This window comes from Hippocampus comes, unplaced genomic scaffold (assembly GCF_001891065.2).
Source record: "Hippocampus comes isolate QL1 unplaced genomic scaffold, H_comes_QL1_v1.1 scaffold158, whole genome shotgun sequence".
NCBI classification, from domain to species: Eukaryota; Metazoa; Chordata; class Actinopteri; order Syngnathiformes; family Syngnathidae; genus Hippocampus; species Hippocampus comes.
In genome coordinates this window covers 1,544,361-1,570,978 of record NW_017805548.1, presented here as the reverse complement: position 1 = coordinate 1,570,978, position 26,618 = coordinate 1,544,361, and the positions used below count along the sequence as shown (strand labels likewise).

Below are 26,618 nucleotides of genomic sequence, written 5' to 3'. Positions count from 1 at the left end.
CACACACACACACACACACACACACACATTTATTTATTTATTTTTTCCGGAATTTTCAGAAAAGTCCACTTTCATCTCTGTTTTTTGGTGGTGAAACATTAAAAAAGCCGCTTAAAGTCTGTTTGGCTTTTTTTTGGGCATCTTCTACGGTTGGCTCATTCATTTCGCTTGAGCAGATGAGAAAGTGGATGGATGGTAGTGTGTAGAGGTACACAAAGGCATGTTGTGATGTACATGGTGTTACGCATGAGTCATTTCTGTTGCGCATGTGTATCTGCGTACCAATTATTGTCAGGTTCGAAATGAACCGAATAATGTTTTGGATCCCAAAAATGCAGACACAGACAAAACGCAATAACTAAGATGTTTATTATCAAAAAACGTAAAACCGACAAAGCACAAAACTGAAAACGCCGTACGCAAGGATCCAGGAAAAAACGAGGAATCAACAAAAGGGGATTGCAAAAGGCAAAGTATTATATTGAGAAAACAAACGAAATTACAAGAGCCCATTTCACACGAAAAAAATGAAAGCGAGATCAAATGACAAACCAATGACAATACTTACAAAATGTGAAACTAAGGGAACAAGCAAAAATGTGGAACTAAGGTAACAAGAACGACTGAGGAGATCGAGAGGTCCAGAAAAACAACACTTGAGCAAGAGATCAACTAATTTGACAGCCTGCAGTTCTTGAATACATAGAAGCTTGATTACGAAATGAGACACAGGTTTACCGCTGAAGGGTCACGCCCACCACTCCAGCTGATGCTGCAAACAAAACAAAAATAAAGCAGAGCAGAACATGACAGTTATGTGCACCTCTGAACATAAGTACAGATATCAACATAAATTTTGGTGAAGATTGGTAAATTTTCAGACAGTAGCCAATGTTAAGTTTACTGTGTTACAAGTTTAAGCAACCCTGGCATAATCACAGTACAGTAAGTGAGGAGGGAAATTGGGGTCAGCAACTTGGCATTTGAACCCATTCCATTAAAGAAACCACAGGAGCCACAAAACTTTGGACATTGAAAGTTTTCCTTTCTATTTCTGTTGCAAACACCTCCTTGACCTAGGTGGCCTGTTCCAAGTGATATGTCAGCATGTTCACCATATTAGATGTGGCCATCATTAAATCGTCAAATTATAATTGTAAATTTGAATTACATTATACAATCAAAAGCAATTACTAAAAATAAATCCCATGAGTAGTGACTCGAAGATTGTTTCAAATAGTAAGGGAATGCAGCATTTTCACAAATCACTTTACCACATCCAATATGGCTGCGGCATCAACGTATTCAAGGTGGGGCCTTTGTTGATGGACTGCCAATGTTTTCTGTGGTAATACTTCACACTGAGTCTGTTGCAAACGGCGCCACTCAAGACTACTCACTGGGAGGGGCCGTGCTGTGTGAATACTCCAGTATCTGTACCATCAAAGTTATGGAGCAAAATAAGTAACTGTCTGTAGGGTATTTAAAATAATTGAGCTCGCCCATGCATTTCACATGTCCCTCATGAAAGGCTGACGGCCAAGGACGGATGTGGCCACTGGCCTGGAAGGATGAACAATACCTCATTATTTGTTGTAGACAAATAATCGTGATCAGACTAATCAAATGAAGTTTCCCGCGGCACACCTGAAAAAAAAAATTGAGCTCAGGCACAAATTCAGTTGATTGGAGACTATTTTAGAATCCCTCACATCTATGACGATATCAAGTCCCAAAGTGGACAGTGCATACCAGTGCACAAAGCAAGCACGGAGTAAAAGGAGCGGTCTGTAGATCTCTGAGGCAGAATTATGTCAAGGCTCTGATACTGGAAGTGCAAAGAAAAAAAAAATGCTGCTGCTTTGAAGATCTCAGTGAGCACAGTGTGGTGTCCATCATCCAGAATTGGAAGAAGACAGGAATGACTGGGGCTTTTTGTCAGGGGGCTAACCAAGAACCCAATGGAAACTTTGTCCGAGCTCCATCGGTGCTCTGTGGAAAGAGGATAACCTTTCGTCAAAACATCTCAGCAGCAGTCCACCAATTAGGCCTGTAAAGTAGATTGGCCAGATGGAAGCCACTTCTCAGTAAAGGGCACATGGCAGCCTGCCTGGAGTTTGCCAAAAGGCACCTGAAAGACATTCAGACTATGAAAGACAAAAGTTGCTCTTGTTTGATGAGACAAAGACTGAACTCTTTGGTGTGACTGTCGAACATCATGTTTGGATTAAACCAGCCACAGCTCATCACTTGGCCAATACCATCCCCACAGTCAGAGGTGGGCAATTTCTACCATCGTCATCCTCCAGCGGCCTCAGCACCAATCCGCCATCGTCAGTCCGTCATTTTTTCTGTTTTCACCACATTTCCATCAGTCAATTTCATCGATGTGCCAGACGAAGACCAACTGTGCACATCAATCTTAACAAGTCTCGAGTCATTGTCCGCTGTTCCCTAAAAGTTATAAAGAAAAAAGATAAACAAAGCAATTTTACTCATCATTAACTGTACACTTTCTATCCTGATCATCTTAAAAAAACTCTCTCGCTCTCTCTCTCTCTCTCTCTCTCTCTCTCTCTCTCTCTCTCTCTCTCTCTATTTTTAATGTCATCTTTCAACGTTTAATTCTTGTGTTTCATTATTTATTTTTTGTCCTTCTCAAGGTGACACAGCTTAGCGGGAGGGTGTCACAACCCCTGGTGAAATCTGGATCTTGTCTCATATTCATCTTTTGATGTCAAACCCAAATTTTTTCACTCTACAGAAAAGCCTGGCGTGAGTGCGACTATTAATTACCTGACAGAAGACAGGAGTGTAACATACCTAAAAAGGGTATAATGACAATGTTGTACACTGCCGACCAGACCTTCAGATGTCCTGTCTCTTCTTTCCAGGGTGACGCAGCACGAACAAGCATCACACTAGATTTCGGGGATGGTCACGCTCTGACCTATTCCAATCTGAGCTCCATTGAGTATGGGATCAAACACATCTACAAAAATGCAGGCATCTATCGGGTGACTGCAGCAGGGAAAAATAGCCTCGGAACAGACACTGCAATTCTCTACCTACACATAACATGTGAGTTCTACATAGATTTATATTTCTGTTTACAAATGTGTGTTTTTCAGGAGATCACATTTTTCATCGAATTTCGGGGTCTTTTTTTTTTATTGATTGAGTGATTGTCACAATCAGTGAAAATATTGCTCGACAGTATTCACCAAACGAGTCCAATGTGCCACATACTGTAGATCAGGGGTCTCAAACTCATTGTTGTCACATGCCACAATGACATGACCGTTTTCCTTGGAGGGCCTTTATGACTGTGAAAACATTGAAAGAAGTCAAGAATAATGTTTGATTCAATGATTGTAAGTTACTGTGATGAGGGGTTTGGTAACAAGAAAATGCTTACAATATCTCTCTTATTTATTACATATGAGAAGCTGAAATTTTGGTCCAGATTTTAATTAATCATGGCAGAAGGTGACATTTGATTTGCTTGCGCGGGCAACGTAAAATGATGTGGTGGGCCAGATCTGTCCCCCGGGCCTTGAGTTTGACACCTGTGCTGTAGATACACCACAGGCCAGGGATGCTACTTATATCACAAATAAAACATATACAATTCTTAGAACACAATACATTTCTCAGAGCATCGATGCATCTTCCTTCTATTTATGCAAAAGTATCTGTGTTCCCGAGTAGGTCAGCTGGAATCCATCCATCTCTCTGCACCCTTTGTGGCTGTGAAGAATAAGGAGGTGAACCTGACAGCAATTCTGCGGCCGAGCCTAGTGGGAACGGTTACCTATATCTGGTGGATTGGAAATAGCACAGAGGTACTGAATATGTACAGTCCACTTGAATGTTTGTGCTGAATCCTCTGTTTATAGATAATATTTTAGAGCAAAAAGGTTCTTAAGATTATGTCTTTTGAGCACAGTTTGCCAATGAATACCTTAATTTCTGTTCCTTCCGAAAAAAATCTACGGCTGGTCACAATGCTGTAGAGTATGTGTATACCGTGAAACTCCTCTACAACGAAATCATGTTTGCAGCAAGAAATTTTTCACAACAGGGGGTTTTTCACTGTAGCAAATTTGATCTCAGATGTAAACACACACACACACAAACACAGAGAAAAAGATTTCGTATAATGCAACAGGGTTTTTTTTTCGTTGTATTGGTGGCAGGAAAGTGGGAATAGTGTTAATGCATGAAGATTTTTTCATTGTTTGTTTGTTTGTTTATTGAACATATATAAAACATACAGTAACATGACAAAATGCAAGCAAAAATTATGAAAGGAAAATAAAAGTAAAAGTAAGTAATACAAACATCATCACAGTTATATGTTCAAAGGAGTAGGAAGAAGTATACCACTTATCTAGTCCTACCCCTTTTTGAGCAATAATGTATATTGATCATTTCCAATACCAAAGAAAAAGAAGAAATCTAAATTTCATCAAATACTTTTACCCTTTTGTGTACTATGCTTATCTATTGATACACCTTTCGGTTTGTATATATGTATCATTATTCTTTCTACTTTTTATATCAAATGACTCATATTCATTATATATACCACATTTCTTGAATACATTCAATAAGTTGTTCAAAATCCAGAACAAGAACAAACCATAGTATTACTATATTTTATAAGTACCAGTATGTAAAATTATCTTCTTAACTTTGTTTTATGTAGTTTTTTTGTACTAATCTTTTGAATTTGTTTTTGAACTCGTCCAAAGATTTACTCATTTTCAGATCCATCTCAAGCTTTATTTTCGCCCATGTAGGTTTCGTTGTAGTGGAGTTTCACTGTACACTGTATGTACATGGTGTTTTTTGGTGTCACTGTGCACTTGTCTCACGGAGCCCGTCCAAGCACAGCCCGAAAAGTTCAATGTGTTTCCCCTTTCCCATGAGCTCACTAGCTATGGGAGGGGCCAAGGGGTCGGGCGCACTGTGAGGTGGGTAGTGGCAGAAGGCAGGGACCGTGGCACTCCAGCGATCACCAAAGCGATTTATAGTGCGGTAATATACAGTAAGACACACACTAAAGTGCAGATTACAACAGTAATGCAAAGAAATCCATGGCTTTACCACTTCCTACATGTCAATTACTTTAATGAAACAGGACATGTGAACGTGGACTGCACATCTTAACCATTCAAATCAACATTCTGTACCCCTATTCAGCCTGTTTTAGAAGACTCCCTGATGTAATGAATTTCTATTTCAACTATGGATAAGCGCCTGCAGCCATTACAACTCGACAGTGTCAATTAAATAAAGGATAACACATTTCATTTTCGTCTGTCTTTGGTTTCATTAATGAAACATGCAGTCGAATTTATCACCTGAATATTTGACCGTTTGACAACTTTGTGCGGCACATTTTCATATCATTTGGCTGGAAGGTGATTTTTTTTGGGGGGGTGGGGTGCAGGGGAAAGAGGCATGTCTGGCAGCAGCAATAGTGGATGATTGTGGTTGTAATGTGGCATCAACTTCAAATAAGTTCTTTTCGCAAATCCCACCTGCCCAAAAAATTATTTTTGGGCAACATCAAAAACGGTCAATACTTTTATTTTATATATATATATATTTTATATATATATATATATATATATATATACAGCACACATCAGACAACCGTGGTGGCTCACACACTCGCACAGACAGTTGTTCCCTTCTCCACATGCACTCCAACATACAACAGCGCCCATAATAACACGAAATACACAAAACACATGCTAAGATTGTTTTTTTTTTTTTTTTAATCTTGCAAGGCAAAAAAAAATAATAATAATAATTCAAGCAAGATAGGCAGACACTCTCGTGAGACGGAAACCCCGCGGAAGGCTAGTTTGGGGCAACGTTTCTATTCCTTGTCTGAACCATTCCTCTCTGTTCTGCTCCCCTCCCCCTCTCCCTCTGCTCCCTTTTCCCTCTCCCCTCCCTTCCCCCTCTACCCCTCCACTCTGCTCTCACTACAGTAATGACCAGCCAAATTGCAGAAAATCACAGCCTTTGCGATTAGAAAATCGCATTTAACAAAATCACAATATTGGCAAATGCAATTAAGTGTTGAGACCTTTTTCCAGTGAGGGTTGGACTCCCTTTGTCACGAATTCTATTCATATCTTTCATGGACAGGATTTCTAGGTGCAACCGAGGCGTTGGGGGAGTCAGGTTTGGTGGTTTTTGCAGAGGATGTGGTTCTGGTGGCTTCATTAAGCCATGATCTTCGACTCTCACTGGAGTGGTTCACATCGAATGTGAGGTGGTTGGAATGGAAATCTGCACCTCCAAATCTGAGACCGTAGTCCTTAATTGGAAAATGTTCCGATCTGATTGTGAACATACATCTTCGACGAACATATTCATTGTATTGTTAGTTAAAAATTAGATCACTGTAGTAGAAAAGCAAAATAACATTGATATAGCCAAAATCCAACAAAAATTAATGTGAGTAGTTTATCCAAGACCGTTAACGGAACATCAAGGGTGGATTTTATAGAGTTTTTAAAAAATCAGCCCCAGGGCTAGTTGAATACCAGGGCTTGGTACCCATCCCTTGCCACATCTGAGATACAAAAGAGTTTGTACACTTGTGCAACCATAAAAAATATATTTTGTTTATTGTTGTTGTTGTTGTTATGGACGGCCTGGTGGTCGACTGGTTAGCGCGTCGGCCTCACAGTGCAGAGGTGCAGGGTTCGATCCTGGCTCCGACCTTCCTGTGTTTACATGTCCTCCCCGTGACTTTGTGGGTTTTCTCCGAGTAGTCCAGTTTCCTCCCACATTCCAAACACATGCGTGGCAAATTAATGCAACACTCTAAATTGTCAGTAGGTTTAAGTGTGAGCCCGGATGGTTGTTCGTCTCTGCATGCCCTGCGATTGACTGGCAACCGGTTCAGGGGGTGCCCCGCCTACTGCCCGAAGACAGCTGGCATAGGCTCCAGCACGCCCCGCGCCCCTTGTGAGGATAAGCGGAGCAGAAAATGGATGGCTGGATGGATGTTGTTGTTCTTTTACTTCTTAATGATACAGATATTTTTAATTGATTTCATAGGTTATTGGTCACATTAATGGCGGGGAAAAGTTTTGAGGTAATTTTTCTGTCATTAACATGAACAGGAAGGTGCGTAAACATATATATAGACATAGATGACAGGAAGGAGTTGCTGGTACCCTGATACTCTATGCAGTGTGTGTGTGTGTGTGTGTGTGTGTGTGTGTGTGTGTGTGTGTGGCGATCTTAAGGTTTTAAGGCTGTTTCATTTTCCTTCTACTGTTCTCATCATTTGCTGTGGGTGTGTGTGTGTGTGTGTCTGTGTGTGTGTGGGTGTGTGTGTGTGTGTGTGTGTGTGTGTTAGAGAGCTAAGGTCTATGTAGTGGAAATAACAGCAGTGTGAGGCGTGAACCAGCTGTTTCTAAGTTTCCCTCATTCGAGCCCTGAGATTCTGACTCTTTCTCAACTCTCTTCCTGTCTTTCCCTGACTTTATTTTCCCAGCAGCCCATAATCACTCTTGAGGCAAGTGTGACATGTACATTTTCCCAGGAAGGCATCAGCACAGTCACCGTGCAGGTGTCAGCAGGGGATACTATTCTGCAGGAGCAAAAGGCCATCTCTGTCCATGGTGAGTCAACTTTGTAACTGCTTCTGAGATTCTGTCCTTGTAAGAAACATGTCATTAAACATGAAACAAAAACGCCATGCCAGCCTGTAACGGTTGCTCTGATCGTCATTATTATTACTTTTTTTTATGTGTATGATGAGCTCTCTCTCTCTCTCTCTCTCTCTCTCTCTCTCTCTCTCTCTATATATATATATATATAAAAACCTGGTGGCCTAATGGTCGACTGGTTTGCTCATCGGCCTCACAGTGCTGAGGTGTAGGGTTTGATTCCGGATCCGGCCTTCCTGTGTGGGGTTAGCATGTTCTTTTCTCTGGGTACTCTGTTTCCTGCCACATTCCAAAAACATGCACCATATGTTAATTGTTCACTCTAAATTGTCCCTAGGTGTGAATGCGAGCACGGATGGTTGTTCGTCTATGTGTGCTTTGAGACTGGCTGCCAACCACTTCAGGGTGTAGCCGCCTAATGCCCGAAAAACAGCTGGGATAGGCTCCAGCACGCCCCGCGACCCTTGAGAGGATAAGCGGATCAGAAAATGGATGGAATGCATTGTTAAGGTCTATTTTTCCTGAAGTCAAAACAGACGCTCCCCGACTTACGAACATTCGAGTTACAAACAACGGTACATACGAACATTTTTGCGGGTACAGGTATGTCGAAAAATGTTCTCGGACAGAGATGCTATAAGTTAGATTTTGCATTGCGCGCCTTTTTCCGAGTACTGTAGTGCTTCTTTCCGCCACTAATACCGACGTGAGGCGCTGTGAGAGGAGGAGGAGGAGGAGGAAACGCCTGTCCCCATGAAGAAATTCGAGACGGAACTCTTGGCCGAGGGGTTTTCGCTCATAGATAAAGCCATCACACTCTTCGAGCAGCAAGACCCAAATATTGAACGTTGCACAAAGGTTGCAAATCAAACGAATGATGCCATACAGTGCTACTGCATTATTTATGATGAGAAAAAGAAGAAAACTGTGCAATCGTCCTTAAGCCTTCGAGTACATCTTCCAAAAGTAAGTTAAACTTCATTTTATTATACTTATATAAACCTTAAACATACTTATCTAAGCCTTAAACATACATTCCATACAAAATATAGCACTGAAGCAACTTACGAACGAATTCACCTCACGAACGATCCTTCGGAACGTATCTCGTTCGTAAGCTGGGGAGCGTCTGTACTGGCGACACAGCTTTTACTTATTCCTGTGCATTTTTGGTTGCAGAGTGTCATGCTAACAGTTAACATTTAAACTTTTATTATTTTGCACTTGAGTGTACTTTGAAGAAAGATCAAAACTCAGGAAGGTGTCAGTTTTATTTAGCTATTTGTTAATGTATTACCTTTGAATCCAAAATTCAAAGTAAGTTATCTCGTTTATTTTGGACTTAAATTCTCTATTGCAGATTCACTGTTATGGATTTTGTCAGAACTAAATTAAATGTCTTTCTTGAAATTGATCTGACATTGTCATAACAGAAATTTTATGCATCAAAAGTATTGGAGGTATCGGTTACTTGGTATTTTTATCGGTGAGTACCCAAGAGTTGCAGACTCAGTGCTATTGATCTGAAAACATGCGGTATCAAACATCTTAAGTTTTTGATAATGTCTCTGAATCTTATTTCCAGCCTAAATACCTTTCAATCTGACTATGATATCCCCGTCCAGTGCCTGCCTGTTCCTCTAACTTCTCATTTCCATAAAAGGAGCTCTCAATGGGCTTAATCAACTGTTCAGCAGGTAGCTATGAAATTGGACTGAATGGCCACAAATTGGCATTTTGTGCACACATTATAATTATGTTAGTTCCACAATAATAATAAAAACATTAACTTGTGACTTTATGTCAACTTTGACCTGACCCTCCAAAGGTCTCTGCATGGCGCTGGTGACATCTATCTTTTTTTCATGCATTTTTCGTGCAATACAATCCTGTTTTTTTTTCCTTTCTTTTTTTTTTTTTTTTTTTTTTTTGTTGGTTTTTGTTTTTTTCAAATCCAACTTGGGCTTCTCTCATGTGTGGATATAAATCAGATATATACTATACATCATCAAAAGTAGAAGCTCCACACGAACAGTCGAGTGTGCTTTGGGAAGCTATTGACAAATGTCGATGAAACTGCAAAACAAAATGTGAGTAACGGTGTTATTTTTATATTTGATTTTTAATTACTCCCACCTGCAACATGAAACATAAAGTGGATGTTTGTGATTTTAACAAATCATCCACACAGAAGGTTCATTTGTTCCGAGGGACAATGACGTGACGTCATCTTTAGTAGACATCTTGAAATGAGGAGATCGAGCGTCATCTCATCTCGCCAAAATATTTCTACCTCCTCCCATCTTGCGCCTCTGTCTTTCTGAATTGTGCCACTCCCCTGTGGAGCCATATTTACTTCCGTAAACAGTGTCCCATATGGTTTTTTTTTTTTTTTTTTTTTTTTTTTTTGTAGATGTGACATGACTTGTACTTTGTGCGCATGTGTGTCACAACACGGATGTGATTACATTTGATTTTACAAAAGATCCGAATCGGGCATCATACCATGCAATGTGGAAGCAGCTGTAGATAATTACTTGGATATTAAATGACCTCCAAACTCTCCCAGTTGCGTTAATCTCAAACACAACCAGACAAAACAGAATTACATGCAGAACAATAGAATCTCAAAGATGGCCTCTTATGACAAGCTAAAAGTGAACACAACTTCCTCTTCATACAGAATATTTCCAGTCTCATCTGCTGGCCTTTTCTTCAAACTTGGACGACCACAACCCTGATGTTTCAGAATGGAGGCGGGATGTGAGCCGAGTCATTAAGAATTCGCTTATCCAGGTAAAAATGAGTAGCTCCTGTCATGGAAAATGCTTTTTTTTTTTTGGTAAATACTGTCAGCTTGACTGAAGGCCTCGCAGTCTGCAATTGCAGCATGACCTCGCTGACACCTTCAAAGTGAATCTGACTTTCATGATGATGGATCACAAGAAAGAGAGGGCAGGGGAAATTTATAGTCTCAGACCATTTGGATTGCAAGGCTCTTGCTCACGCCAGTGTGCAGTGCCACACAAGCCATAGAAGTTGTGGCAATGGAAGCCTTTTAATGTCAAATGTGAGCCTACCCCAAAGGGGCAGTTTCAGTTCAATGCTTTTGCAGCTTGTCAAGCGAGAGGCATAGTTCAAACCTAGAAGGCATGTAAGTACAGAGTTTGCCTTATTAATTGGCTGCTTGTTGCAACTTCCTGCAAATCTGCAAGACATTTGCATCATATTTCCCCACATTTTCTTCTGACAAAATTCCACTTTGAGCCCATAAAATATACACCGCATATCCCTCTACCAGCGGCTATGTCTGTTTATTTATTATTAACGTCCGGCAGAATACCCATGAACGTCTAAGATCAAAAATATAACAAGATGAAAACACAAATCTTTAACTTGCACAACAACAGCAAATATATTATTTGCAGCACAAGCACAAGAATGAGTAAACGTACTGAGTAAATTTCAATGCAACATTTTGCAAAAGCAATAAGGCCAAGCGGCGCGCTTGCAATAAACTCTTTATTGAGAGCACAGGAAAGGTTAATGTTGGCCATAACCACGCCAAGACAACAACGCTAACCGGTTCATAGCTTATAACACCCATTCCACTCTCTCCTCACTCCTGCCCTCCAACATCTTCACTCCTGTTGCCTTCACAGCCTCTCCAGACCATGGAAATGACAGAGCTTGTGCACTGTATACCACGGTTGCCACAATGTAAAACACATTGGATCTTAGCTACACAATTTGCAATATCTAAATGACACCGGGGTGCGAAATTATAAAACGTTCACATTTCCAGTTCATGTATACATGAGATATCGACAATATATGAAGCAAGTATGATTTCATAAAAACAATAGAAAGTTATTGAATGGCTTGTTAGTTGGAAATCAAATCCGTGTGCATGTACAGTTCCCTCCTTCAGTAGATTGACATTTAAAACACACCAAAACATTGGACACATACATTTTAGCCAGTGCAATTATGCCAATCAACGTACCCTCAATTTCTCTCCAATATGTTCCCCACCAGGCCACGGGTGTGAATGGGGATCATCTACTCGTCACTGTCCTCCCAGGTTTGCCGACAACAGCAGAGTTTTTCCTCCTGCTTGACAAACAGCAAATTGAAGGGGAATACAAGAAGAAATCTGCTTATTTAAATCAGGTAAGAATGTTGGTTTAGAAATTCTACTTCCTTGTCTGTCAACATATCTCCAAATCGGCCCTTCTTTTTCCTACCTTTTGACAGTATTTGTATTGGCAGGTTGATTTCAGCTTGTTATCCACTCGGAGATAATTGTCATTCATACTGTTTCAGCCTGGTCAACTCAGATATTGAATCCTGAAAAATAATAACCAAAAAGTGACTTCAGTCTTCTTCCAGTAGATGTCAGTATTTTCACATTAGTGCAAGACCATCCTTGAGGAATTGCTTCATTATACTCATCGAAATAAACCTGAGAGATGTTAGAAAACTATCAGGGCGAATGATCTTGAAACTCTCCTGTGGCTCATCTTGTATGAGCCAAGCAAGGATATAGATATTGTCCGGATTGATGGATAAATCACTGAATCACTCCTGGCTCAAGGTGGACTAAGAGAAGCTCTGACTTTCTCATTCAAATAACTGATAGTAATTATTTTTGATCTGCTCTCTGTGGGAAAGGTTCCATGAGAGTGAGTGAAACATGAAATTGCAAAGGAAATCAATTTGGTTCACTTGCATGTGGTTAACCGCATGGAAAAGGTCCTTTTTTCCCTCCTATCCAGCAATAAATCTTTATTCAAGGTTGTAATCGTAAAGGGACTGTGCATATTAAAATTTATAGTTAGATTTACGAACTTTGTCAGGTACTAGGACCATAAAGGAACTTAATTTAATCTACAAAGAAGAATAAATGACTACATGAGTTTCTCTAAGTTGCAGTAGTCAACTCCGTGTTTGTTTCGAATGTGCAAAATCATCCAATGAAGAAAATCGTTTTTGGGATCATAATCACCTTAGCTTTTACTGTCAGTTGTATTGATGTGAGCATGGGAATATCCTGTTTAGAGTTACAATAAGTAGTTTACCATCAGGTTGTGCTCATCTATCTTTGCATCAACATTAGGTATTTTCAGTACAAAGCTAGGTAGGTTGAAGACAATGCTGATTAATCAAGTAAGGTTGCAAGTTATTTGCATTCAGACTTTCACATAAACCTAGGATTTGCTGTTAGGGACTGAAATTCCTGTGAGACAAAGTGGCTTGTACATAATTGAGATGAATCCTAAACAGTAGCTGTATCGTTAGAACTTTTAAATATGCCCCTTAATTCAGGGTGCTTCACAGCAGGAGTATCTCAGGTATTTTGGACCATTTCTTTTTTGCCTTCCCTGCTTATTGTGCCATGTTTTTGTGGTTTGTTAACAAAAATAATACCATAATTTGTACAGAGGATCAAACCTTTTAACAGGGTCACAGACACGTAACAGCAAGCGGGCTGTCGGAGGCCGTGCCCGTTCACGAAGATGCTTATGCCCCCACACCTCCATTTGAGGCATAGATTTCTAAAATTAGCTATTTTTGTGGTGTGAAATACTAATCTTGAGTTGCTTATCACAAAGACATAACATTTACAGAAACAGTGGTGCTCAGTCTTATCTGCAACAGCCAATCAGGGCCTTACTGGACATAATGTTAGGTACACGCTACACAGGTTTATGCACAACAAGTACGTCAATGTTTGCATGTGAGAGTCCTGCACATCTTTCAAAGTGAATCTGGATTTTTTTTGGGTGGGCGGCATTATGTTCTGTTGCAAGACGTGTCTGTAAAATATGTACTCTTTTGTAAATAACAAGAGCCGAGCACACTGCGATAAACTGGCACGTGGGGTAGCAATCTAAAACTCAACATCAGTGTAAAAACATTTATCGGTACATTTCTAATTATGCCCACAAAAATGTCTAAAAATATTGCACCAATATTTTGTACGCTATGGATGAAGCGTTTCTCTCATGCAGTGACATAAGCTCTGCAGTGAGCACCTGAGAGAAAAACGCCAGCTCCACGAAAGACGTAATACTTGGGTGATCATTCTAATATTTCAGAGGTTGATGTGAGCATAAGTAGAAATGTCAACATATATTTTGGTGACTCTTTGGTGAATCATTTTTTTTTCCTTGCGTTTTTTTTTTTTTTTTTTAGCAAATAAACGTGATACTGATACATGCATTTTAGGTGATTTGGTGTTTTTCACAAACTCACAAAGCAGACAGTCCCACTGAAATATTTTAATCACCCAAAAGTTTTTCTGCTGAAGAAGAAAAAAACAGAAGACATAAAATCAAACATATAACATTTTAGGGTTCAGATTAACCGAAGCTTCATTCTTTGTACCAACAGTTGTTTGAGATGATGCTGAGTGCCTTGAATCAAAATCTGGTTCAGTTCACCCTGCGACCTGGGGTCCAGGTCACAGTCTACGCAGCACACCTATCAGCAGGTAATGACACAGCCACTGGTGTAAAACTATTTTGTGCTGCCTTTTTCAAGTCACTGCTAAGCAGTTTAATAGTTAGCATACAGAAAGTATTTGGAAATGTATCTGATCTACACAGCGGATATGTACAGTATTATGTGCTGTACATGCTGCCCTCATTACTGAATAATGCCAACTCTGTGTGTGATTGGCTTACACCATTTAGCAACACGATAAACTTTGACAGTAAGAATTGTTGCAAGTATGTGTCCCTCTCTGCTCAATGGGATGCTGCTACTGTCCCGACCAAAAAAGCAAATGCCCTGCAATAAATGTAACCACCGTATACTTGTAATTACCGTAAACTCCTGTAAATAACACTCACCTGTATATTATATGCCCCCTCCAAATCACCCTCAAAAGCAATTTTATTTCTCTGTACTTGTGTACGATTTGCTGGTACCCTGAGATACGCTGCGGAAAATGATCAAATTTGCATAATTGGTTAAAAAAAAATCATTAATGGATGGATGGATAGATGAAAACCAAATCATGGAGCTTTGTCTGTCAATGCCAGCCGATTATAGGGATAGACAGAGCAAATACATTTTTTTCTATTAAATGGCAGTCAGTATGTAACTGACATGCATTGATTACGGGCTCATCTCATCATCATCATCACGGTCTCCTGCTTATCTGAGATCAGGTCGCGGTGGCATTAGCTTTAGCAAGGAAGGCCAGGTTTCCATCTCCTGAGCCACTTTGTCTTGCTCGTCCTGGGATATCCTAAGTCCTTCCCAAGCGAACTTGTAGACAGTCTCTCCAGCATGTCCTGGTTCGTCCTCTGGGCCTCTTCCCAGTGGGACATGCCTATAACACTTCACTAGGGAGCCATCTAGGAGGCATTCTATTAAATGCCCAGGCCATCTCATCTGGCTCCTCTCAACATGGAACAGCCCGTACTAGGGTGTTCAATACCCAATACTCCCAGAGCACTCTGCACAATATACCCTGGGGTACCCGGTCAAAGTCTACAAAACGCATGTAGACTGGTTGGGTAGGTGAACTCCCCGGTCCTCCTTCTTAAAATAACCCTGGTCTGCCAGTCCTGAGGTACTGTCTCCAATGTCCATGCACTGTTTTAGAGGGATGTCAACCAGGACAGCCCCACAACATAAAGAGCCTTTAGGAAATCCGGACGGATCTCAACCGCCACTGTGGCTTTGTCACCGAGGAGCTTTTTGACCACCTCAAGGACTTCAGCCCCAGAGATAGGAGAATCCACCTCAAAGTGCACAGATTCTGCTTCCTCAATACAATACATCTTTATTTTTTGTAGCACTTTCGCAACAGCTGCAGCTCTAACAAAGCGCTTTACACAACAGTTTAAAAAATAATATTAATAAATAAATAATAATAATAATAATAATAATAATAATAATATAACAACACAACGTAAGACACGGACAGTCATGCAATCTTAACCACTTTTCCTTTGTACACTTGGTTATTTGAAGCAGTTATAGATGAAAGAAGAGAATCAATGTGTCCTTTCATCCGGGGGATCAGAGACATCATGCCCAAAATGTGCACACGCCTGCTGCAAGCTAAGTTTGAATACAATGAAACAAGAAGCTGTCGCGTTCATTGACCAAAAGAAAAAAAGATGAATTCAATTCTCCTGTCCCATGCAAATCCGCTTCAATTCCGAGCGGCAACTCTCAGTTCCAAATATGCATCCACACTCCGCACCGATGCGCCTTTCCTCATCCACCAGACTGTCCAACAGCACCGCTGTGTCCGCTGAACAAAACGGGGCTGTGAAAAATGCTGCCCATTACAGGCGCAAAAAACACAAGCGCCCCCGGGGCTGTGCAGCGGGGACAGACAAATTGCGCCAGCATTCCTCCAATCAAAATCAGTGCTGGCCCATGCATGCTGCCGAGAAGGCGCAACTACCAAGCACGGATTCTTCTCCTTTGACGAATGTTGTGGCCAGAACGCTGAAAACAGTTCATATCGGTTCTACACGAAGGACAACAAACATCATAGGACAAAACAAAAGACAACCAACTCTTGCAGACGGCTGCCAACTACGGCGCCATCTTGGAGTCTTCGATGTATTCTCCTCACCACCTCACACTGTCTCGATTCGAGATGAGCCATACCCATCTCCACTATTTCAACCCGAAACCCTCAGAAGCGTTTTCTCTCACACAGCATCATTCGTTCTGCATGTAATTAATCAGGTATTTTTAGTTTTACTGCTGTAAATTCGCCCTCAGCATGTATGTAATAAAAGTTGGGTTTTGTTTTTGCAAATCTAAATCTTAATTGATGAATATAAAACTCTGAATATCCTAAATACAAATTAGTACCTTCAAACTAGAACCATAAATTTCAAACAACAACAAAAAAAAAAAAAACATTCAATTCACAAAAAATGAAACTGTCTGGGGGTTTTTGCGTTTAAACTCTTCAATTGTTTCTTCTGCGGGGCTGTAAATGCTTTGCTTGGCAGTCCATTTCCATTCCAACAGCTTCAGCAATACAGCATGCCCATCAGTCACTGCAGTGCACATAATGGAGTGCCACTTTATGGCAAAGTTTGTTTTTGGAATGGAAGCCCTGCCAAAGAAAGACGGCCATCCTTGCCCAGTCGAGCTGCTGTGCGGGCTGGTCATCTGGAGAGGGCGCGGTGGCCTGCCAAAATACTCTCAGCTCAGTGTGCTCACAGTGTGTGTTTTGGGGCACTTGGAGCAGCTTAATAGCATTTCAATTTAGTTCAAAGAGAACATTTTAATTCATGGACAAGTAAATTAAGTTATGTGTTTGGTCACGGAACAACTCGTAAGTCAAGCTACCATCTCAGGTTACAGTATATTTTGGATGCTAACACTTAGTTTCGCTAGGTTGTGTTTTAAGTTGTTTTTGCAGCGACATTTACGATGGTTACTTCCGTCTTCTGTTTTCTCCGCAGCACCGCTAGTGGACAGCAGCGGTAACCACAGCACCCCTGCCATGTTGATGTTGCTGTCAGTTGTGATTGTGGGTTTAGCTGTTTTTGTCATCTATAAATTTAAGAGGTAAAATCTTCCCGAAATGCTATGAGTATGAGGGAAGCAAGGGAAGCAAGTGAACGGTTTTGTAGCTTGTAGGTGGGGAACTTGATAGCTTTGTCAACAAAAGCATCTTGCTAGGTTCCATTTTGTTTTGATAGCCGCCCATCAAAAGCCTCCCTCTGCGAAATTTGATGGAGGGGAATCATCTTTTCCCCTCACACATATTTTCAAATAACTTGGAAGTCTTTTGTTTGGTCTAAATGTCAGTCCGTCGTCATAGTTTATCGATAGTAAGCCCTTTTAATGTCGGCAGTTGACCTTTCTCAAATGTTAAATGTCTGCTCACCAATGTGGTGTTGCACAGTAATAGGGCAGGAGGTATCATGACGATTCAGACAATCAAAAGAAAAGAGCAAAACCTTATCACCTATACTAGTAATTGCTGAGACATGACACGTATTCCAGAAATAAATGGTTTGTAGCTGGTGTGCAAATAGGAGAGCAGTACAAGTGAGGTGAAGACACTTGCAGTGGCCCCGCTCTTGTTAATTCAGTTAGGCTGCACCCTTCATCCATTTGCCTCAATGTAAATCTTTTCTCAAGGAAGATCCCAGGCCTCAACGTCTATGCGCAGATGCAGAACGAAAAGGAACAAGAAATGATTAGTCCAGCTAATCCAACAGAGGCCACGCCAAGCTCACAGCGGGACGTGGTTCATTCTTTGGAGACTATGGACACAGCGTTTAACTCACGGCTCATTGGTAAACATGCTGTTGATGGCGTTTCATTTTTGTTTTCGCTTTTCATACCTCTGTGATTATGTTTGTGTTCCATCATGAAACTCATCTTTCACTTTGTGTGTGTGTGTGTGTGTGTGTGTGTGTGTGTGTGTGTATGTGTGTGTGTGTGTGTGTGTGTGTGTGGGTGTGTGTGTGTTTTTAGAACTTAAATGATCCAGTCCAGGAGGGCATGGAAACTAAAAAACTAAATGAGTATGATGAACAGTACATCTGTGAACATTAAGGGCTCTATATTCGTGCCCAGTGCAAGTTTAATCATTCTCTTTAAAATCGGTGCACAGTCCTTGACATGGCAGAAGCAACTGAGTTGCTGGAATCCATGCAAGAGCTCGAAGTGTACAAAGGAGGTCGAAAGGAACAGTGAACAAACCTTGTGTAATTTAAAAATTGGCCAGGGTGATAATAGACCACCACTGTGATAAAAAACAAATTTTAGTTCAATGAATTGATTTCTATAATGATTCAGAGTTCGATGCACGCTGTTGTCGTATTTATGAATGAAGTACTTTGTATACGATGACATCCACTACACATCCGCTCAGAATCTGTCTGCTTGCACCTCAATCAGAGTCAATAAAAATGCTTTACACTACCTGCTCCACTACTTAGATGTGGTTCCAGCACGTGTAAAGTTCAAACTACTTTTAGCCTCGAAATTCTCAAATGAATCGGAGGCATCTCAAATTAAATGCCCTCATGACGCAGGGACGCCCACTAGGGCGCAGAAGTCGCCTGCCGAATTCCCAAACACGCGAACCACGTCTTGCACTGGCACAAACATCAATATGTGCCAGATTTGACGCTCGCGTACACCTGCCCTGTCTATTGAATATAGAGCCCGAAAAGTTTAGACAGATCAGATTTGATCTAATGTTCTTCAATGAAATACAGTGTTCCCTCACTACTTAGCAGTTCAGTTATTGTGGATTCATTCGAACACGGATTTTGATCTGCGATCATAATTTCATGTATTGCAGTTTTACCTTCTTATTTTGGCACATTTTCTTGCTACTTTTCTTCCTTCTTAATTGGACCATCAAAAAATGTCTTTTTTATGTATTTATTTAATTTTTATTCAAGGAAATGTGTTTTGCAAAAACCGAGACCATAACAACAGCTTGTCACCGATAATCAGCAGCCCGGTATTCATTCTATATTTTGCCTTTTAAAAGTTAGATTTATTAAGTGTAACAAGTGTTTAGAAGGGTAGGCACCATGTGGGGGGGTTCATAATGCACCCCCCTCCCAAAAAAGGTCAACATCTACTTCACGGAAATTCACTTGTTAGGGGGGTGCTTGGAACATATCACAAAAGTGAGGGAACACTGCAGTGTGTTTTGCCAACTAACCAACCTGTTTTGTGTCAATATATATTTAATTTCATCACCAACATTGTAATATAAAATATTAAGGCAAGCAGCAGCAATGCACTTTCAGCAGATTGTTGTGTTGTGATTTCAAAAATGAGATAAGACAGTCTATAAAATGTGTATTTAGGGTCGCCATTATCTGGAATGAAAAGCAGATTCTTTCGCAGTTCAAAAATATATTCAACCACACATACAGTTTATTGTCCCTTATCCTAGTAAGTGACAGGGTGGGCGTGATAATAAATCTGGCTACATGTCTATATTTAGAGTCAAGAAGTGACGGTGATTTTCTTTGCCTCGAAAACACACACACACACACACACACACACACACACACACACACAGCAACATTAGTCCCTGTGGTGATGAACAAGATACTGTAGGGTCGCCATTATCTGGAATGAAAAGCAGATTCTTTCGCAGTTCAAAAATATATTCAACCACACATACAGTTTATTGTCCCTTATCCTAGTAAGTGACAGGGTGGGCGTGATAATAAATCTGGCTACATGTCTATATTTAGAGTCAAGAAGTGACGGTGATTTTCTTTGCCTCGAAAACACACACACACACACACACACACACACACACACACACACACACACACACACACAGCAACATTAGTCCCTGTGGTGATGAACAAGATACTGTCAATCCCTACAGATGCTTTACCATGGATCAAATTATAAATTATTGAGTTACGCAAAGGATATTGACATCAATGAAAACATCAGACATATCCAGTAATATATTCATCAATGTGTTTGGCAAATAAACTCTCCCGTATCATGCACTGAGCGAGAGAAGAAAAACAGACAACATTGCTTTCAAATTTAAAAAAAAAAAAAAAAAAAAACTGAACATCAGAGTTTGGCAAAACAGGAAACCCTCTGTCAAATCTAAGGAATTTTACCATCAACATCATGCATTATTTCCTTCGATAAAATGGCATCAGATGAAATTTTAAATGAACAGCTTCGAACAAAAGGGCTTGGGACAAAACTGATTGATGCAGATTAGCCGTTTAGCTTCTCAGTGTTGGGATGGAATTTTTCTCTTGGAGGGGAAACGACGGTCAGTGATGTTCAGTCATCTCTGTATGCTGTCCCCGGACAAGAACACTAAAATCTACCTACAAGCTGTTTTCAATTTATTCTCATATTTTTTCACACACATACGCACTTGGTTTTGTCTTGATTTAAGTTCTGTTTTAACCCTTTCATGCACCAATAATGAGAAGCTGTGACCTGATAACATGATAAGCTGTCCGCTGTGGTGACCGCTGTCCTGAAAGTGATTATGATGAGAATCAGCGGTTTTACAGGGTGGCGAGGGCTGCCACCTTTAACAAACGCAAATACCGGTACGTATGCAACATCGCAGTCACCAATCATGACCACCAACACCACTCGAACCAGCAGCCGCTTATTGGAGGGCCCCTGAACTCACGTCAGTGTTCGGGTGGACGGCTCCTTCATCCTGCGGGTCATTCTCCAGCGCTGGGGAAACCACGTGTGTGCTCTAGCGCAACGCCTTTTTCCCTCTCGAACATGACCTTTGTTATAACCCCATCCACCCACCGGTAACGGATAATAAAACATACATAACCCAGTATTAGGATTTACTGCTAAAAAACAAACAAAAAAATAAGTTCCTTCTCACCATTTAGAAATTGTTTTTCAGGTATAGTTTTTTTTCATAAAACCAAACAAAGTATTTTGGATAAATAAAGGTTACATTACAAAAAGAACAATCCTTGTAGTTTTCTTGAGCACAGTACCTCATCCTAAGTTTACTCTCCTACAATAAAAAATAATGCTTGACACCTGAGAAGAGTGAAATATATATTTAAAAGGTTTTCTATTTGTATTAATTGATGATTTTCATAATATTCATAGTGCAAGTGTGCATAGTGTACACAGTAGTTGTTGGTTCCATTTTAAATTGTACAAAACATTCACGGCTTAAAATGTGAAGGCCACAACATCGCCTTCAATTGAAGTTGCACCATAACTTATAAACATGTCACATGTGCTGTTACAAGACCTACAAAGTTCGATCAAAGTTGAATGTACAATAATTTTAACTCTTTTTACGATTAATTACGATAAATTGAACATACCTTAAGGAATTCAGGCTGTAAGATAATGATAGTTATGTAAGAGGAGCTGCTTATGATATGCTAAGATTTACACATGATCCGATTGACTAATTGCAAACGCTATCGGTGACAAGTCAGCTAGCAAAATAATCGTTTGTGGCAACCCTATTTGAACATTTTTTATTGAATAGCCAACACAGACTGGATAAGTGCTCAACATTAAGCTATCTTATTCACGTGACACGCATAAGACCTGGTAATGCAGAAAATAACCCTTGAATTAAAAACGTGTGTGTGCGCATGTGTCTGTGTGTGTGTGCGCATCTGTGTATGTTCACTTGTGTGCGTTTATGTTCGTTGAGGGGGTTTATAACCTCCGCCCTCTCAACTGAACCTCCTACCATTTTTTTTTTTTTTTTACTTGTCGCAAGCTGTTTTTTTGACACAAAGAAATTACGAACGAGTTCAAACATGTTTAGTGAGATACCAGCTTAAGAAGCTGCACATTTTCCTCTAAGAGAATGCTTTCCCCAGCGCTGGCATTACAACTGTTTGTATCTACGCCTGTTTGTATTAAATTGTAAACTGTCCTTGAGACTCTTGGAATCATTTCACAGCTGTTGGAATAAAAGAACGCAGGGTGGACTTGTGCCCTGTAAAAGAGCTGGTCCGAACATCAGCGAGCTCTACATTCATGCAAGCTGTTCTATTGTCGGCATAAGAAAGATGTATTTTTATTTGAGTGACAGTTGACAATTAAGCTGGGTGTGGTTTCGGCGCATTGTGTTCTAGGGAAGGGAATTGTTAAGAGTTTAGCGATTCCAATTTAATCCTACTTAGCGATCTGATTCCTTATCGATTCTCATTGCTAAGGAATGAAATACAAACGATAGACTGAACGGTGGCAGGAGAGGGGAGCAGGGTGCACTTAACAAAATTGCAGGAGTACACTGGAAAAACTAACTGAAGTATACATACAAAGTCCTGAAATCCACAGGAAAACAAAGTAGCAAAAAAAAAACTCTGACAGAAACAAAACATGACAGGCACACACAGAATCACAATGATCCAACAAAGACTGACAGAATCCAGCGAACGAAATACATGCAAAGTGGCAAGACAACGACAAACACCTAGACAAGACGCAAAGGGTTGAGGTAGCTGATTGGTTCAACACAAGACACCTGGATGACGAGAAGAGGTGAAGACAAAAGGGGCACGAGGCAACAAAACCAAATCTAATATGAATAAAAACATAACAATTTTTTTTATTCTTCAAAAAAAAATTATATATATATATATATATATGGTTTTTTTTCCCAATATATTTCAATGATCGTTACGGGATTTTCCGCTATTCGTGGGCCAGCCCGGTCCCTATCCTCCATGGCTAGCGGGATTGAATTGAATTGAATATAACTTTATTGTCAAATGTGCTGTACGTATGTGTAACATACGGCACAGATGAAATTTCTTCCCTCTCACATAAAACAAGAGGAGCCGCTGCGAGTGTCCGCGCCGACATCAAAAGAAATCAAAAGGATCCACTATACCGCATATTAAATCATGGATGCCATTATAATATACAGTATAATATGTAATTCTTTGTCATGCGATGATGTTTTTGCATATTTTAAGTATTCCGCAGTGTGACAAAACTAAAGTAATCCCACTCTCTTCGCACGTAATATAGCTCAATGAAATGAGAAAGAGAGAGAGCGGGAAAGAGACTTTAAATATGTCCACACTTTGCTCTTTTGAGCTGGCACAAACTGCACAGTGTTAGTAAACGAACACACAGGTTGCTACAGAAAGAGTGTGTGGGCCACAATAAAGGCAAAAATGGGGATATATTGATTGACGCGGGTCAGTCTCATTCACGGGAATCCACAGGTATACATGTGAAATTGTAAATACGGTGAAGTATAGTTAGAAAACACAATGCATACCAGGAAAAAAAAAACTGACTGTTAATCTGATGTTGTCCTTTCTTAGTCCAATCATTGTACAATGTTTCCATTGTTCAATTAATCTTTCATTTTTGGAGATCATGTTAAACATTTTAACTCGAAGATCTGGTGTTAATGTGAAAGAATCTACTTTTTATTGACATGCTATGTTTTCAGTTCTGTTTTGTCATTGCTGTTACTGCTGCCAAGACATTAAAATTATTGTGCGCTAACTCTCACCTGATCCCAATGTCCCTTGAAGTGACAATACCACCAAATCATCATGTTTGAATTTTCATGAAAAATTCACATTATTTTTTGCTTTGTTTCCTCTAGGATGTAATAAGACTCATGTTCATGTACAATTCTCCACAGAACTCCCCACGTACGTCGTCTAAACTGTGGAATGGAACACCACTACTGCTGCATCATATATTTGCTTTCAGCAATTTGGTACTCTGTGTTTTTCAGCTTTACACCTGTGCATGTTGGACCTTTCTGACACATAGTGTACTCTTACAAACCAGAGGAAAAACTGTGTTTAGTTTTCTTTGAACATATATCCAATAAATTATATTTTTATTACATGGTGGTTTGTACAAGCCACCCCAGCAATTCAATGACAGCATGATCGAGAAGGGTGACAAATGTCACAAGAGGCAATGTTTTGGTTTTGCCTACATGAGAACACTGTTTATAAGCTATGCGAAACAAAGAGCGGCAGTGAATTATTTATTCATAGGAATATATATTTGTTCTTGAAGTGGATTTCAACTGATTTGTAAATCATGAATGTCAATCTTTGTTTATAATGTACAGTATGTATTTGAATGACAACAAGTGTTACATCAAACAAAAATGTTGCTTTCAATTTGAATAGGCTACAGCAGGGGTGTCAAACTCATTTCACATTGTGGGCCACATACGACCTCGCTAGATGTCAAGTGGGCCGGACCATTAAAATTATACCATACTCTGCTATAAATAACCAAAATAACATGTCTTTCCTTTGTTTTGGTCTAAAGAAGCACAAGAACATTACGAACATGTTGAAATTTAATGAACATCTCTTTTCCAAAACATTTCATCAAGCAGATTTCCTTAGACAAATGTGCAATTTACTTTTATCATTCACATATATGCATTGCAACGGATCCCACTGATTGTACAAAGCCACAAAACTTTAACAAGTAATTGGTATTGAAAAATATCGCAATGCACTTTAAGATTAAGCGAGATTTATAAAGAAAGGAATTTTTAAACCATTAACACGTGCATATAAAATCTAAATTTAATCCCTGCCTACTCTTTACAAACTAAGGAGAGTGCTATTAAATGTGTAAAGAATAAAGTATTCACATGTACTTGATAGCGTCTGCTGTGTCGGGGCTGTCTCAGTGACAGACTGAGACTGCGTTTGTCTTCTTCTCTGATCAAAACAATGTTGTCTTCTCTGATCAAAACAGTGTGTCCCCTCGCGGATACTCCATGAATTGCACCTTATTAAAACTATTCATTCTGTGTCTTTTTTGCATTTTTTTCACTTTTAAATGATCCTGCGGGCCTGATTGAACCTCATGAGGGGCCGGTTCCGGCCCGCGGGCCATGTGTTTGACACCCCTGGGCTACAGTATTACCACGGCTGCGTTGTTTAAAAAAAAAAAAACACCAAAAAAAAAAAACATGACACAATATTTAAGTTCTATTTGTAACTTTTTATTTATGATCAATAGACCAGGGTGTGGCTTTCTTCATGAAGAATAAGAAAAATGACTTCTTGCATATTTCAGGCTAATGTTCTGACCTGCTGTGGTTCATTTTTGCTCAATAAATGGATATTGCTCTGCAGGCGCTCAGGATGAATAGAGCACAACTCTAGCAAGCTACACGAATGAACATCTTCTAATCTGACAGACATAAAAGCCTAATTGATGCGATTCCACTTGTAAAAATGTACAGTATTTACTATATATATCCATTACCAGGAAGTTAGGTGTGCAATGATACACAAAATTCATGGTTCCATTCGGTTTGATACTTCAATGTCAAAGTTCAATATCAAAGGTAAACAGCAAATTTTAATTTTGAGAATCCTTGGTATGTCACTTAATGTATTTTTGACCCAAATTTTTTTTATAAGCTCATAAGGTTTTTGAGATAGTTTTTGTGTTTAGGTTTGACCTAGAAAAGCATGCAAAATACGGATTTTACCATGCATTGTAATTTCTGTTGGGCGGCCCGGTAGTCCAGTGGTTAGCACGTCGACTTCACAGTGCAGAGGTACCGGGTTCAATTCCAGCTCCGGCCTCCCTGTGTGGAGTTTGCATGTTCTCCCCGGGCCTGCATGGGTTTTCTCCGAGTACTGCGATTTCCTCCCACATTCCAAAAACATGCATGGCAGGCTAATTGAACACTCCAAATTGTCCCTAGGTGTGAGTGTGAGCGCGAATGGTTGTTCGTCTCTGTGTGCCCTGCGATTGGCTGGCAACTGGTTCAGGGTGTCCCCTGCCTACTGCCCGAAGACAGCTGGGATAGGCTCCAGCACCCCCCGCGACCCTAGTGAGGATAAAGCGGTTTGGAAGATGGATGAATGAATGAATGTAATTTCTGTTCCCGAAAAAAATTCCAACTGTTGCTAAACTGAACCCTCAATTCATCACTAGGACAAAATTGTATTATTGTTATTATGAAAACCTGAAGTGCTGAAAAAATAAGTTAATATTCAGAATCAGCGCCCAAAAAATATCAAGTAAAGTTTTGTTGTTTCTCTGATTCAAATACTTGTTGACCAGTGCATTTTTGGAAACTCAAAAACGTTTTAATGCCGATTTTTAAGTTAGATAGCACTGCCTTCTCCATGATAAAAGACATGAAGACGGAGGGGATGATATCATCTCCCAGCACAAAGCACCGTCCTGGCACACCTTCCCCCACTCTTCATCCTCAGCTCACGGTGGTGCGGGGCAAGGCTGCGCGTGGGCAGTTTGACAGTGTTTGTCTTGGGGCCCCAAATGACGAGCTACATCCCTGCCTGAGCCAGAGACGTCGCCGGCTGGCTGACATGACCATTGTATGATTAGCGGCTTGTGCAAAAGGCAGCAAGTAGCGACAACACCTAATGTGAATTACACAACACGCTGACCATCGACAATTCATGT

General features: G+C 40.2%; 1 protein-coding gene across 6 annotated transcripts in view; it reads left to right on the top strand.

Annotated features, from left to right (window-relative positions):
* Positions 1 to 24,305, top strand: part of sorcs1 (sortilin-related VPS10 domain containing receptor 1) — a 177,144-nt gene extending 152,839 nt beyond the window's left edge. For 2 of the 6 annotated variants that reach the window (XM_019879670.1, XM_019879675.1), the window contains 9 exons: positions 2,895 to 3,081; positions 3,712 to 3,845; positions 7,532 to 7,658; positions 10,390 to 10,502; positions 11,745 to 11,879; positions 14,103 to 14,202; positions 17,159 to 17,264; positions 17,844 to 18,001; positions 23,797 to 24,305. In XM_019879670.1, the coding sequence (XP_019735229.1) occupies positions 2,895 to 3,081; positions 3,712 to 3,845; positions 7,532 to 7,658; positions 10,390 to 10,502; positions 11,745 to 11,879; positions 14,103 to 14,202; positions 17,159 to 17,264; positions 17,844 to 18,001; positions 23,797 to 23,858 (1,122 nt within the window). In that variant the 3' untranslated portion in view covers positions 23,859 to 24,305. Of the gene's footprint in view, positions 1 to 2,894; positions 3,082 to 3,711; positions 3,846 to 7,531; positions 7,659 to 10,389; positions 10,503 to 11,744; positions 11,880 to 14,102; positions 14,203 to 17,158; positions 17,265 to 17,843; positions 18,002 to 18,182; positions 18,233 to 23,796 lie in introns of those variants that run through there. The other 4 variants (XM_019879673.1, XM_019879671.1, XM_019879672.1 and 1 more) reach the window with 4 other exon arrangements.
* The last annotated feature ends 2,313 nt before the right edge of the window (positions 24,306 to 26,618 follow it).